The 14,932-nt window shown below is 44.3% G+C and overlaps 1 protein-coding gene across 8 annotated transcripts in view; it reads left to right on the top strand.

Annotated features, from left to right (window-relative positions):
* greb1l (GREB1 like retinoic acid receptor coactivator) overlaps positions 1–13,778 on the top strand; it is a 58,320-nt gene extending 44,542 nt beyond the window's left edge. For all 8 annotated transcript variants that reach the window (XM_076972453.1, XM_076972456.1, XM_076972457.1 and 5 more), the window contains 11 exons: positions 97–199; positions 539–682; positions 956–1,095; positions 3,924–4,085; positions 4,314–4,518; positions 5,777–5,948; positions 7,820–8,032; positions 8,366–8,507; positions 9,685–9,885; positions 10,392–10,530; positions 10,700–13,778. In XM_076972453.1, coding sequence (XP_076828568.1) covers positions 97–199; positions 539–682; positions 956–1,095; positions 3,924–4,085; positions 4,314–4,518; positions 5,777–5,948; positions 7,820–8,032; positions 8,366–8,507; positions 9,685–9,885; positions 10,392–10,530; positions 10,700–10,863 — 1,785 coding nt within the window. In that variant the 3' untranslated portion in view covers positions 10,864–13,778. The remainder of the gene's footprint in view (positions 1–96; positions 200–538; positions 683–955; positions 1,096–3,923; positions 4,086–4,313; positions 4,519–5,776; positions 5,949–7,819; positions 8,033–8,365; positions 8,508–9,684; positions 9,886–10,391; positions 10,531–10,699) is intronic.
* Positions 13,779–14,932: the final 1,154 nt, after the last annotated feature.

The raw sequence follows: 14,932 nt of genomic DNA, 5'->3' as shown, positions 1-14,932 counted from the left end.
ACGGAGCCTCCCTCTCACCCACACCAACCCCGACACCTGAGACCTCACTTCCTCCTCCACAGCCCCCACCTCAGCCTCCACCTGTCTGTGTTGCAGGTGGGGAAGACTGGCGCCTACCTGCAGTTTCTCCGCATCCTCTTCCGCATGCTCATCCGCCTGCTGGAGGTGGATGTGTACGATGAAGCCGAGCTGGAGGAAGGTGAGCGTGGGGCCGAGCGAGAGCGAGAATGTCGTCTTGTCTGCTCGGTTGTATTTTACGGTGTCCTGTTCTCTCAACAAAGCGTTGACTATAAGAATGATGTCCGACAGAGTGTTCAGTCACAGACGTTTCGCAGCTGCGCAGAGCTATGACCCTTCAGCACGTAAATACTGGACGCCAGTTTCTATATGAACATCTGAACGTCAGCAAAATCAGGATATGCTGAATATTTGTTATTGTGTTGTTTTGGTAATTGTTAAAATAATGTTTCCATGGTTGCTATGTTGATGCCCCACCAGTGAAACCTTTTAAACTCACACAAACTCCTCCATCCTGCAGATGTAACAACAGAGGCAGAGCCCCCCTACTCTAGCACCCCCCAGTGGCCTGACCTGGAAGAGATACAGAAGATGCCCTTTGACCTCTGCCCTCGTGATCCAAAGTTCAGGCACTGCAGTGCGGTGTATTCAGAGAGACCCAGTGGTATGTAATTCAACATCTCCCAGTCTGGATTTGTCCTGTCACTGCCCAAACGAACACCCACACAAACACCTTAAAACAGAAAGACATGTTTGGAATGGAGCTTGTGGAACATCTTGTCTCCACAGTTGGAAGAGTATCTCAGTTCTGAAGTACATGTTGCACCTTTACTGAAATGCCAAATAGCTGGCCTGTGCTGATTTGCAGTGTTTGCATGTGTGTGTGTTGGTTTGTGTGTGTGTGTGTGTGTGTGTGTGTGTGTGTTTTCTGCCGCAGTAAGACGAGGTGGGGGTGATGAGGATGGTGAAATGAAGAGGAACACTGTTTCTATTCGGTTGAGCGTGTTTGCGGCCCACAATGCATTTCATCACTGCGAACAGTGTCATCATTACAGTGAACCTGGGCCTGTTCGTCCGGTGAGTGTGTGCACCAGTCAGAGACTCAGTGGTTACGCTAGTGTGTGTGCAAGCCCCGTTGGTCTCTGTGGTTACACTGGTGTGTGTGCTAGCCCCCTCAGACCCGCTCTGGTTATGCTGTCTGAGTAGGAGGAGAAAGGTCAAATAATGGATGACTGTGCTAGGGTCTGTCACAAAACCCTAGTGAGGCACTGACTACGTAGGCAGCTGTTTAAGTAGATAGCTTTCTTACCACATCCAAACTCATAAAGGCTGCATTATACTTTAGAGTCTGTACTTGAAATGGCTAAAATGCTTGAAATTGTAATGGCATTTCGTTGAGGTGAACACTCCAGCTTCAGAAAGTAAAACTCCTTCCCAGGATTTTACTCAAGCTTGCTGGATTTTCTAATTAGTGCAATCCAGGTAAAATTAGTGGAATCAACACAATCCAGGAAGCCTGAGCAAAATCTTGGTGAGGACTTTTACTTTCTGAACCAGGAATGTCCATCTCTGCGTTTCACAACAAATATCTGACCGAAAAGTTCACTTGTATTATGTTTAACGGGTGAAACTTGAGAGTACATGAAGACACTAAGACTGTGCATTTTGAAAATAAACTATCATTAAATAAAATATCCTAACCATACACCAACAACACACCAACCAACTTTTTCTTCTGCTATTACCACTCTTAATGTGATTAAAAGCAAATTAATTATTTTGAGTATTTGTGTTTTTGTATAAAAATGTATCTTACTATTTTACTGCTGGAAATAATTGAAACCTTAGAAACCTTAAAAGACCTAAATCCAATCTTGTGTATGAAGGTGTATGAACACTGCAAACATGACAGGGGTTCATTCCGCTGAAGTTTATGCAAACAATGTTAATTTACCTCAGTTTATAGTGTGTGTGACCGGTGTTTATTTACCAGAGTTTATAGTGTATGTGACCGGTGTTTATTTACCTCAGTTTATAGTGTATGTGACCTGTGTATATTTACCTCAGTTTATAGTGTATGCAAATGATGGTAATTTACCTCAGTTTATAGTGTGTGAGACTGGTGTTTATTTACCTCAGTTTATAGTGTATGTGACCGGTGTTTATTTACCTCAGTTTATAGTGTATATGACCTATGTATATTTATCTCAGTTTATAGTATATGTGACCGGTGTTTATTTACCTCAGTTTATAGTGTATGCGAACAATGATAATTTACCTCAGTTTATAGTGTATGTGGCCGGTGTTTATTTACCTCAGTTTATAGTGTATGTGACCTGTGTTTATTTACCTCCGTTTATAGTGTATGTGACTTGTGTATATTTATCTCAGTTTATAGTGTATGTGAACAATGTTAATTTACCTCAGTTTATAATGTATGTGACCTGTGTTTATTTACCTCAGTTTATAGTGTATGTGACCGGCGTTTATTTACCTCAGTTTATAGTGTATGTGACCGGTGTTTATTTACCTCAGTTTATAGTGTATGTGACCGGCGTTTATTTACCTCAGTTTATAGTGTAAACGACCGGTGTTTATTTACCTCAGTTTATAGTGTAAACGACCGGTGTTTATTTACCTCAGTTTATAGTGTATGTGACCGGTGTTTATTTACCTCAGTTTATAGTGTATGTGACCGGCGTTTATTTACCTCAGTTTATAGTGTATTTGACCTGTGTATATAAGTATCTCAGTTTATAGTGTAAACGACCGGTGTTTATTTACCTCAGTTTATAGTGTATGTGACCTGTGTTTATTTACCTCAGTTTATAGTGTATGTGACTGGTGTTTATTTACCTCAGTTTATAGTGTATGTGACCGGCGTTTATTTACCTCAGTTTATAGTGTATGTGACCGGCGTTTATTTACCTCAGTTTATAGTGTATGTGACCGGCGTTTATTGACCTCAGTTTATAGTGTATGTGACCGGTGTTTATTTACCTCAGTTTATAGTGGAAGCGACTGGCGTTTATTTGCCTCAGTTTATAGTGTATGTGACCGGCGTTTATTTGCCTCAGTTTATAGTGTACGTGACCGGCGTTTATTTACCTCAGTTTATAGTGTATGTGACCGGTGTTTATTTACCTCAGTTTATAGTGGAAGCGACCGGCGTTTATTTACCTCAGTTTATAGTGTATGTGACCTGTGTTTATTTACCTCAGTTTATAGTGTATGTGACCTGTGTTTATTTACCTCAGTTTATAGTGGAAGTGACTGGCGTTTATTTACCTCAGTTTATAGTGTATGTGACCGGCGTTTATTTACCTCAGTTTATAGTGTATGTGACTGGTGTTTATTTACCTCAGTTTATAGTGTATGTGACCGGTGTTTATTTACCTCAGTTTATAGTGTATGTGACCGGTGTTTATTTACCTCAGTTTATAGTGGAAGCGACCGGTGTTTATTTACCTCAGTTCGTTACCTCTGCATTTTCTCCTCTTTCCATTTTTATCGCAATTTAAATTCTTGCATTAGATAAGCTACTTGTTGTGCTAAGTTTGTTATCTAGCTGGTTATCCACAACAGTATATTGAGGCTTCAAACTCTGCATACTTGAACCTCGAATGTCTTGTTGTAAACTTTGTCACTACTAGGCTAATTAGTATTAGCATACTCAAGAGTTTCTGCTAATGGTATTCCATTTTTGCTGCAAAAAGATATTTGGTTTGTGATATTCTGGTTTGTGTGCATGTGGATGTGTGGCCCCTGTGTGTGTGTGTGTGTGTGTGTGTGTGTGTGTGTGTGTGTGTGTGTGTGTGTGTGTGTGTGTGTGTGTGTGTGTGTGTGTGTGTGTGTGTGTGTGTGTGTGTGTGTGTGTGTGTGTGTGTGTGTGTGTGTCTCCACAGCTGTCTGAGTGCACCTTCCACACGTTTACATTCTGCTCATCCATGTTGGGAGGAGAGGTACAGCTTCACTTCATCATCCCCAAAACCAAAGAGTGTAATTTCATCTTCAGCCAGCAGGGGCACCAGCTAGAGAGCATGCGTCTGCCTCTCCTCTCTGACCAGGTGAAGAACACAGAACAGCCAAACCTCTACAGAAGACTCTCATACCCCCTACAACAGACTCTCTTACCCCCTACAGGAGACTCTCATAGCCTACAGACACAGGACATTCTTATATCCCGTCCCACAGCACATATCCTAAACCTTTTTATTTTTTATCTTCTCTCTCTCTCTCTCTCTCTCTCTCTCTCTCTCCCCTCTGCTCTCCCCCCTTTCCCCCCTCTCTCTCAGGATCCGGGCATGCTGAAGAGCCCTCTCTTCACTCCGACCACAGGCCGGCAGGAGCACGGTCTGTTGAACCTCTACCATGCCATGGAGGGAGAGCCTCACCAGCACATCCTGGTGGTGAAGCAGCAGGAGATGCCCCTCTACAGGAAGTACTGGCCCAACCACGTGCTACTGGTGCTGCCTGCCGTCTTCAACAGCTCCGGTGTCGGTGCGGCCCCGCCCTGCCCTTCACCACTACTCCCTAAAGATCACTTTAGAAAGCTCACACTGAATCTAAACTGACACTGACTAATCCAGATTTACACTGAATCTAGACTGACACTGACTAATCCAGACTCACACTGAATCTAAATTGGCACTGACTAATCCAGATTCACACTGAACCTAGACTGACACTGACTAATCCAGACTCACACTGAAGCTAAACTGACACTGACTAATCCAGATTCACACTGAATCTAAACTGACACTGATTAATCCAGACTCACACTGAATCTAGACTGACACTGACTAATCCAGACTCACACTGAATCTAAACTGACACTGACTAATCGAGACTCACACTGAATCTAAATTGGCACTGACTAATCCAGATTCACAATGAATCTAAATTGGCACTGACTAATTCAGACTCACACTGAATCTAAACTGACACTGACTAATCCAGATTCACATTGAATCTAAATTGGCACTGACTAATCCAGATTCACATTGAATCTAAATTGGCACTGACTAATTCAGACTCACACTGAATCTAAACTGACACTGACTAATCCAGATTCACATTGAATCTAGACTGACACTGAATCTAGACTGACACTGACTAATCCAGATTCACACTCAATCTAAACTGACACTGACTAATCCAGACTCACACTGAATCTAGACTGATACTGAATCTAGACTGACACTGACTAATCCAGATTCACACTCAATCTAAACTGACACTGACTATTCCAGACTCACACTGAATCTAGACTGACACTGACTAATCCAGACTCACACTGAATCTAGACTGACACTGACTAATCCAGACTCACACTGAATCTAAATTGGCACTGACTAATCCAGATTCACAATGAATCTAAACTGACACTGACTAATCCAGACTCACACTGAACCTAAACTGACACTGACTAATCCAGATTCACACTGAATCTAAACTGACACTGACTAATCCAGACTCACACTAAATCTAGACTGACACTGACTAATCAAGATTCACATTGAATCTAAACTGACACTGACTAATCCAAACTTACACTGAATCTAGACTGACACTGACTAATCCAGATTCACATTGAATCTAAACTGACACTGACTAATCCCAACTCACACTGAATCTAGACTGACACTGACTAATCCAGACTCACACTGAATCTAGACTGACACTGACAAATGCAGATTCACACTGAATCTAGACTGACACTGACTAATCCGTGTGTGTGTCCATGTGTGTGTGTAAGGTGCTGCACGGTTTATGATTAAGGAACTCTCGTACCATAACCTGGAGCTGGAGCGGAACAGGCGGGAGGAACAGGGTGTCCGTCGCCATGACGTCTGGCCCTTCATCATCATTATGGATGATTCCTGTGTGCTGTGGAATTCACACCGTCCTGGTCACCTTGGCAACAGCGGGTACGAAGGGGATGAATGGATAAATGAATAACAACATGGGCCAAATGAATCAGTGACTCTTCCTCATTCACTCATTGACTGATGTCCGTGGCCCATAGAGAGCTACAGAGTGTCTTCAGAACTTCCATTATTCTTCAGTTTCTCTTTCTGCTTATTCACCGTATTTCGCCACGCCCACTTTCAAGTGTGTGTTTCTTCCGCCTTTGTGTTAGAACTTCCGGTCAGCTATTTTTGCATTAGTGTACACTACTACATTTTAATGATTTTTTTCATAAAATAGGCATTCTTGTCTATTTACTTCTTTACATAATTACTTAAAATTACTAAATGAATGCAAGGAAAAGATGTGGCCACTGATTATAAAATAGTTACTTATCTGATAGCCTCACAAGCACCCGACACGTTTGCTTCATTGGAGCTTCATAACCGAGCCATGTCTCGGGATAAGGATGATCTGGTGTTGGTTTCCCCTCCACAAAATGATCAGAGCAGACGTATGGACGTTTGGGTGGATGTTTTAAATTTAGCGCCTTCAGCCTTAGACGCAGGTCCTCTTCTTTGGAAGGCGGTGGATATAAGTTATAAGGTGCCCCACAACACTCAGATCTTTTCGAGCTGTGTTTGTAACACTGTTGGTCAAGCCAAGTTTTCCTCTTCTTCCAATTATTGTGACACCCTCTAACTCAGGAGTGGCCAACCTGCGGCTCTTTGCCTGGTTTCATGCGTCTCCCCAGCCGGTCCGCTCTCACCTGCACTAACGGTTTGTGTCGTGGCCCGGTTACCTCATCAGCTCTGAGTGTGGCACACTGCTACATCTTCGTGGTGCGCAGTTTGTTTACAAGCCCAGCGAGCCGCTAATACTTTTAAAACCGGCGTAGTGGAAAACTGGAGACTAGCGGTATGAAGTGTCTGTGCTATTGTGATTGTGATTTGAGTCTCGTTGGTGAGACGCGGTTCTTCTGTCACACGTTTATAATAAACCACATACGAGGTGCAGCAAAGGCACCGCACACGACTGAGGGAGGTTTAAAAAACTACTGACACTGTCAGCTCCTAAAAGCGAGCGCAGGTCAGTGACGTTGTAATGAGTGTTGATAACGGAGTTTATCCACTTTTTACCAAGAAAACAACAGTTGTGTACATAACAGAGCTCGTAGTGTGCTCCAAATGTGACAAAGTCCTGAAGCATATCACGACTTATGTTTATATCGAAGTTTGTGCTTGTTTTTTTTTACTTAATACTTAATTTGTGTCCATTTTACATCCTCCCCGCTAATAATTTGGTCTCTTGTGGCTCTTGGTCTCTGACGGGTTGGCCACCTCTGCTCTACCTGAACATATTATGCTAGTCATTTTGTGTTTTTGTCGTTTTGCTTGTAATCGTTATCAGCGTATCCGTAGCACCGGAAGTTCTAACACAAAGTCAACCAAGATGGCCCTGCCCAGCGTTGTCATGGAAAATAGCGTGAATATGCAGCCCTGGAACATGCAAAACATGTCATGGTGCTTTTAGAATTACAATAAAGTTGTATTCTATTCTACTGTTTTCTGCCCTTTTCTGTTCTATTCTATTATATTCTTATATTCTATTTCATTCTCTTTTATCCTGTTCTATTCTATTTCGTCCTGATCTGTTCTGATATTTTCTGTTCTATTCTCTTCTGTTCCGTTGTATTGTTCTATTCTGTCTATTCTCATCCCATCTTCTCTTCCCTTCTCCTTCTGTCTCACTCCCTTTCTCTCTACCTCTCTCTCCCTATACTTTTGTTCCTATAGCACTGCTAAAGCAAGTAACACATCTCTCTCTCTCTCTCTCTCTCTCTCTCTCTCTCTCTCTCTCTCTCTCTCTCTCTCTCTCTGTGTGTCTCTAGCCCTGCTGAGGTGACTAACGTATCTCTGAGGAGCGTTCTTCTCCATATGGAAGCCAGTCCTAAGGTGTACGAGTATGCGGTGTGTGGTGTCAGGAGGTGGAGTAGTGCAGTGTCAGCAGCACCTGTGGGCAGAGCCTTCAGCCGCTGCCATCTTCATGACCTCATACTGCTCAACGTCGACCTCACCCAGAATGTCCAGTATGACCTCAACCGGTGAGCAGATGCAGAGGTGGTCTTTGCATAGAGGCGTGGCTAGGCAACTGTCTTGGGCCCCTCCCACTGCAGCCCACTGTAGGGGCCCCCTGACTAGCTAACTTATTTCTCGCATATTAATGTTGATGGGCCCCCTAGCTAAATTTGCCTTGAGCCCCTAAATTGCTAAGTCCGCTCCTGAGCAGATGTGTGTGTAAGCATATGCGTGTATGCATGTGTGTGTGTACACCTTTGTGTGTGTGCTTCTAGATGCATATTCATGGTATTTATGTGGGGTCTGGCTGTGTGTGTGTGTGTGTGTGTGTGTGTGTGTGTGTGTGTGTGTGTCTCCAGGTACACGTGCGAGGAAGTGGACTTCAACCTGAGAGTGAACAGCAGTGGCCTCCTGCTCTGTCGTTTTAACCACTTCAGTATCATGAAGAAGCACATTCCTACTGGTGGCCATAAAGCCCTCCGCATCAGACCCAAACACACGGTAAACCCATCCCCCTCTATCAGACCCAAACACACGGTAAACCCATCCCCCTCTATCAGACCCAAACACACGGTAAACCCATCCCTCTCTATCAGACCCAAACACACGGTAAACCCATCCGCCTCTATCAGACCCAAACACACGGTAAACCCATCCCTCTCTATCAGACCCAAACACACAGTAAACTCATCCCTCTATCAGACCCAAACACACGGTAAACCCATCCCCCTCTATCAGACCCAAACACACGGTAAACCCATCCCTCTCTATCAGACCCAAACACACAGTAAACCCATCCCTCTATCAGACCCAAACACACGGTAAACCCATCCCCCTCTATCAGACCCAAACACACGGTAAACCCATCCCCCTCTATCAGACCCAAACACACGGTAAACCCATCCCTCTCTATCAGACCCAAACACACGGTAAACCCATCCCCCTCTATCAGACCCAAACACACGGTAAACCCATCCCTCTATCAGACCCAAACACACGGTAAACCCATCCCCCTCTATCAGACCCAAACACACGGTAAACCCATCCCCCTCTATCAGACCCAAACACACGGTAAACCCATCCCCCTTTATCAGACCCAAACACACGGTAAACCCATCCCTCTCTATCAGACCCAAACACACGGTAAACCCATCCGCCTCTATCAGACCCAAACACACAGTAAACCCATCCCTCTATCAGACCCAAACACACGGTAAACCCATCCCTCTCTATCAGACCCAAACACACGGTAAACCCATCCGCCTCTATCAGACCCAAACACACGGTAAACCCATCCCCCTCTATCAGACCCAAACACACGGTAAACCCATCCCCCTCTATCAGACCCAAACACACGGTAAACCCATCCCCCTCTATCAGACCCAAACACACGGTAAACCCATCCCCAATCACACAGTTGAGTTTCCTCTCGGTGTATTTTTTATTGTGTGTGTGTACTAATGAATCTTTGTGTATGTGTGTGTCCGTGCGTGTGTGTATGTGTGTGTCTGTGCGTGTGTATGTGCGTGTGTGTATGTGTGTGTCCGTGCGTGTGTGTATGTGTGTGTCCGTGCGTGTGTATGTGCGTGTGTGTATGTGTGTGTCCGTGCGTGTGTGTATGTGTGTGTCCGTGCGTGTGTATGTGCGTGTGTGTATGTGTGTGTGTGTGTGCACTCAGGCCATGGAGAACATGGCTCCCATCAGTGCGTCTCAGTACGTGTGTGCCCCGGACAGCGAGCACCCCCTGCTGGACGCCCCGGCCCAGCTGCTGTTGGAGAGGTTTCTGCAGAGATGCAGCCAGCAGCTGTTCCCTCAGGCCCTGGGCAGTAGCAGCAGCCCCGTGCTGGCCATCGACAGCTACCTCAACCTCGGCCCTCAGGTCAGTCACATCATCCCACCACATCACACCAAACTACCTCAAACTTAGTACCACTACTCAAAATAACAGCTTAGATAAGTGACGCTGTGGACCAGTTCTTTCTGTGCGAGTAATCACTGAATGAATGAATGAACGAATCATCAATCAAATAATGAATGAATGAATGAACGAATCATCAATCAAATAATGAATGAATGAATGAACAAATCATCAATCAAATAATGAATGAATGAATGAGTCGTCAATCAAATAATGAATGAATGAATGAACGAATGAATGAATGATCAAATAACGAATGAATGCATGAATGAATGAATGAATGAATGAACAAAGCAATCAAATGATTGAATGCATGAATTAATTAATGAACCAATCAATCGAATAATGAATGAATGAATCAATGAATGACTTAGTCAATCAGTCAAATAATGATCTGAGCTTCCCAGCAGTCCTAACTGTGTGCATGTGTGTGTACTAATGTGTGGCGTGTGTGTGTGTATCCCCAGGTGTCTGTGTGCTATGTCAGTTCCAGACCTCACTCTGTGAATGTGGATCATGATGGCGTGGTCTTCAGTGGGCTCCTCCTCTATCTGTGCGACTCCTTCGTGGTGTCTGGTCTGCTGAAGAAATTCCGCTTCCTGAAAGGTTGACGCTCTTTCTGTTGCCTAGATTCCAAAAAACTTTGGAGTTTTTCATTCCCTCATCCTGTCTGACTCATCCTGTCTGCACTTGCGCGCGCGTGTGTGTCCGTGCATGGGTTTGCGTGTGTGTGTGTGTGTGTGTATGTGTGTGCGTGTGTGTGTGTCACTGGCAGGGGCGACGCTGTGTGTGGTTTCTCAGGACCGTAGTTCTCTGCGTCAGACCATCATGCGTCTGGAACTGGAGGACCAGTGGCAGTTCCGTCTGCGGGACGAGTTCCAGACAGCCAACTGCAGCGAGGGCCGTCCTCTGTACCTCCTGACGGGACGTCACATCTGACAGCTCTCCGTCAGAACCAGGGAGGAGCTGTTGGTCTTTCCCTCTCAACAGCCTCCTGTGAGCCGCTACCTCCTGATCAGGGCCTTGAGAAACACGTCTAGTCCTGCAGCTCACACTGGTAGACCCCTTCACCCTCACCTGGAGGACCTCACCCCTGCACCTGGAGGACCTCACCCCTGCACCTGGAGGACCTCACCCCTGCACCTGGAGGACCTCACCTCTGCACCTGGAAACCCCATTGAATTTTTCCAGTAGATTTTGAGAAGATTGGCAATCATCACATTGGCCACAAATCACAAACCTGCACAGATACGGTGACTGTAAATGTGATACAGTGACAGTAAATGATTGTAAACTGAGCTCTGCTCCTCAGAATGTCTCCCTGTGGACACAGACTTGATCTCAGGGTTCCTTTTGTCACAAGGGCAAAAAAACTTTGTTACTATTGCTATTTCTTTATTGTGCATTTGTTTATTGGTAACCAGGTTTCGCTAGACTTAGCATGTACCCTCAGCCCCTCAGAAACAGGGGTTACCTGCCACAGGTGCGTGCTGTGGCACTGGACCAGACGTGAAGTGGTCCTTCAACCCCGTCCCTAACGGACACAAGCCTCAGCATGTCCTGACCCAACATCATTCTCCAGGTCAAGGGTCACACGCAGTCAGAACTAAAGCACTCGAGTGTTTCATGATTATCAGAGTAATCAGACCCTGCGGCTGTATCTGTAGTGTCAGTGTTATTAGTCAGAACTAAAGCACTCGAGTGTTTCATGATTATCACAGTAATCAGACCCTGTGGCTGTATCTGTAGTATTTTCCAGCTGCTATTTCCATGCTGACTTGGCTGCTGTTACAGAACTACTGAATTGCTGAAACACTCAGTTCAGTCAGTTATTGAGTGTGTAAGTGTGTGTGTCTTACATTTCTGTCTTCACTTTCCCTGACTGGATTATTGCCACTTCCTAATACCAAAATGAATCACTTTACCTTGTGCCTTTCAAAGTAGGACATACATACAACCAGATCCCAAAGAATCCCATCAAATCCACCTGATATGCATCTTCTGTTTAAAAAAGGCCATTTTGAGATCTTGCATCCATTTCCCTCCGCCATTTTGTTTGTGTGTGTCTGTTCTGACTGCAGTCCGGGCATCATGGCAGTGTGGCCACTGTCTGATCTAATACTAGTGTCCAGCCACTGTCTGATCTAATACTAGTGTCCAGCCACTGTCTGATCTAATACTAGTGTCAGCCACTGTCTGATCAAATACTAGTGTCAGCCACTGTCTAATACTAGTATCCAGCAAGTGTCTGATCTAATACTAGTGTCAGCAAGTGTCTGATCTAATACTAGTGTCAGCCAGTGTCTGATATAATACTAGTGTCAGCCACTGTCTGATATAATACTAGTGTCAGCCACTGTCTGATCTAATACTTGTATCCAGCCACTGTCTGATCTAATACTAATGTCAGTCACTGTCTGATCTAATACTAGTGTCAGCCACTGTCTGATCAAATACTAGTGTCAGCCACTGTCTGATCTAATACTAGTATCCAGCCACTGTCTGATCTAATACTAGTGTCAGCCAGTGTCTGATCTAATACTAGTGTCAGCCACTGTCTGATCTAATACTAGTGTCAGCCACTGTCTGATCTAATACTAGTGTCAGCCACTGTCTGATCTAATACTAGTGTCAGCCACTGTCTGATCTAATACTAGTGTCAGCAACTGTCTTGATTCTGCCTCGACCAAAGCCGCAAGCTGGACCAGGAGACGGTTGCCATGGTTGCCAAGCTTGAGATCAGTAGACTCATCATTCCTAAGTATTTATGCAACGTTCAGGAGGTTCACGTGTAGCTGAGACGACCCTCGCACACGCTGCCACAGCATTGGCTGTCTCCACGGAGCTGCCACAGCATTGGCTGTCTCCACGGAGCTGCCAGGATGACACAACTCACCGTGGAAATGAGAAGTCAGATGAACCGGTCTGCAGTGGTGCGTGTGGCCCGGCTTGATGGCACGTCTGCAGGGAGTCAGCGGACTGCTGAAGCAGGAAGACTGGTGTGGAGTGTTTTGGGTGTGAAAAAGTGTTGTTAAAATGTAATGATAGCCTGGTATTAATATATAAAATCTTTGTCACTTTTGAGGGCAGGGTATCACTGTTTTGGGGACGAGGTATGATTCTTAAGGTACATGTATGGATGAAAACTCTCCATTCTGTTTTTCCTACCTAGGACATTTTTCTTTTCTTTTTTTTATGCCATGCTTTGTGGCCTCGTGTTGTTTCGGGGGTTTATTTAAAACGAAAGAATCAGGTCCCATTTTTGAGGGATTGCTATTTATTCTACAAGATAATAATCGTACAGAGACATCTAGATGGCATGCTTGAAGGGTCATCTTGTCCACAGCCATGCACAACCTTTGCACACGTCCACAGAGGCTGAATGTGTGGTGTGGCTGTAGTGGACTCTGAAGAGGGTTAGAAGTGGAGGAGGACTATGAACTTGCACTGTACCGTTGGCTAAGGGCCAAATGTCAATAGTTTTTACACAGCCAACCAGGCCTAAGTAATTAAAACCAGTATTGATTTCAATGAAGAAGAACTATGAAATGTCTGTTTGAAGATGTTGCCTTGCGACCCCCAGAATGTCTCATTTGTACAGAAAAAGACGTGCACATAAGTTATGCAATTTGCCTTTTACAATCTTTTCTGAAATGTTGAGATGCAGTGTGAATGCTGAAGCCACGCCCACAAGCGCACAGAGCGGCTGTGGTGAACTGAATCATTGGCGTTGGTCTACCTCACGATGAACCGGGCTGGTGCAGGTTTGCTCGAGTGATTTATTAAACATCCTCCTTTTGCTGTTGGATTTTATGAATGTACTAATAAAGTGATATTGATCTGTGTTAAAGGTTTGAATCTCTCAGCATGTCCTTTTAGAAAACAAGTTATTTCTCTTTTCTTAGATGCACAATTAGCCTCTGGTACAGAACCCTGAAAAACCCATAAAAGACTAACACACCATATACAATGTTGTAGTTTACATTTGGATTTTGAGAAGATGACACTGTCCACACAGATTTCACCATTTTCTGTTCTGTCCACCATTTGTTCAGTGAGATGAAGGTTATAGCCTAAGGCTCACAAAATAACATGTAGTATTTTAGTCACAGATATATTAATTCAGTAATAATTCACATGAATAATAAAGTGATGTGATCCTGTCATGGGTGTGGTAATGTTCCAAGTTAGAATAAGGTGTGTGACTGATTTGACCTTTGACTCTTAACTGTTATCTCTCTAACGAAGATATTTTTAGATTGTTATCCTTTGTGCTAGACTCTATTTATCCCGGGTGCAGGACGATTAGAGGTACATACTGAGAAATCAATTTATCAAGATATGAATTTTACAGAGCAAACCACTTTACAGATAACGGAGGGTGTGAGACCACAGGGGCTTTGCTCACACCACCTGTGTGTGTGACGTAGCGGTGAAGTTGCTCCATCTTGCCAGACAGCTGTACTTTGTTTTGTAATGTCCAGACACTCTGACTATCCAGCGTTGATCCTTGTGCTTGGAGACCTCTGCTCACCCAAGCACAACCATGACCTCACCCTGTGTGAACACAGTGCCCTTTCAACTTTCACCCCTGCCAGGGCACAGTGACATGCGCGCACTACGGCACTCAATATTTCACTTATGAAATTACTTAATAGAATTTTATGTAATGACGTTCATTGGCCATGTCTACTGTGCTGGGTTAAACGAGTGTTGACTTTTAGATTCTACAGATCTCTTCAGAACCACCATCTCTACTGAGGACAGCTTCACAGTTGGGTTTTCTCCATGACGTTCACACACATACGGAGAACTTGTAGAGTGAAGGACTACAGCTCTGGATAAGAACCATTTTCTGAGGAGGCATGTCAAATTAATTTAGGTAATTTTGTATTATTCTTCTTTAATTGTTTCACTCCAGACAGAAACATTTCACTGTATGTGAGGCCCATACTGTGTGCGTGTGTGGACTGACATACCTGCATCTTTAAGAAAAAGAATAAAGTAT

This window comes from Brachyhypopomus gauderio, chromosome 14 (genome assembly GCF_052324685.1).
Source record: "Brachyhypopomus gauderio isolate BG-103 chromosome 14, BGAUD_0.2, whole genome shotgun sequence".
In the NCBI taxonomy this organism is placed as follows: Eukaryota; Metazoa; Chordata; class Actinopteri; order Gymnotiformes; family Hypopomidae; genus Brachyhypopomus; species Brachyhypopomus gauderio.
The sequence above is the reverse complement of the archived record's forward strand: the minus strand, read 5'-3'. Positions and strand labels throughout refer to the sequence as shown.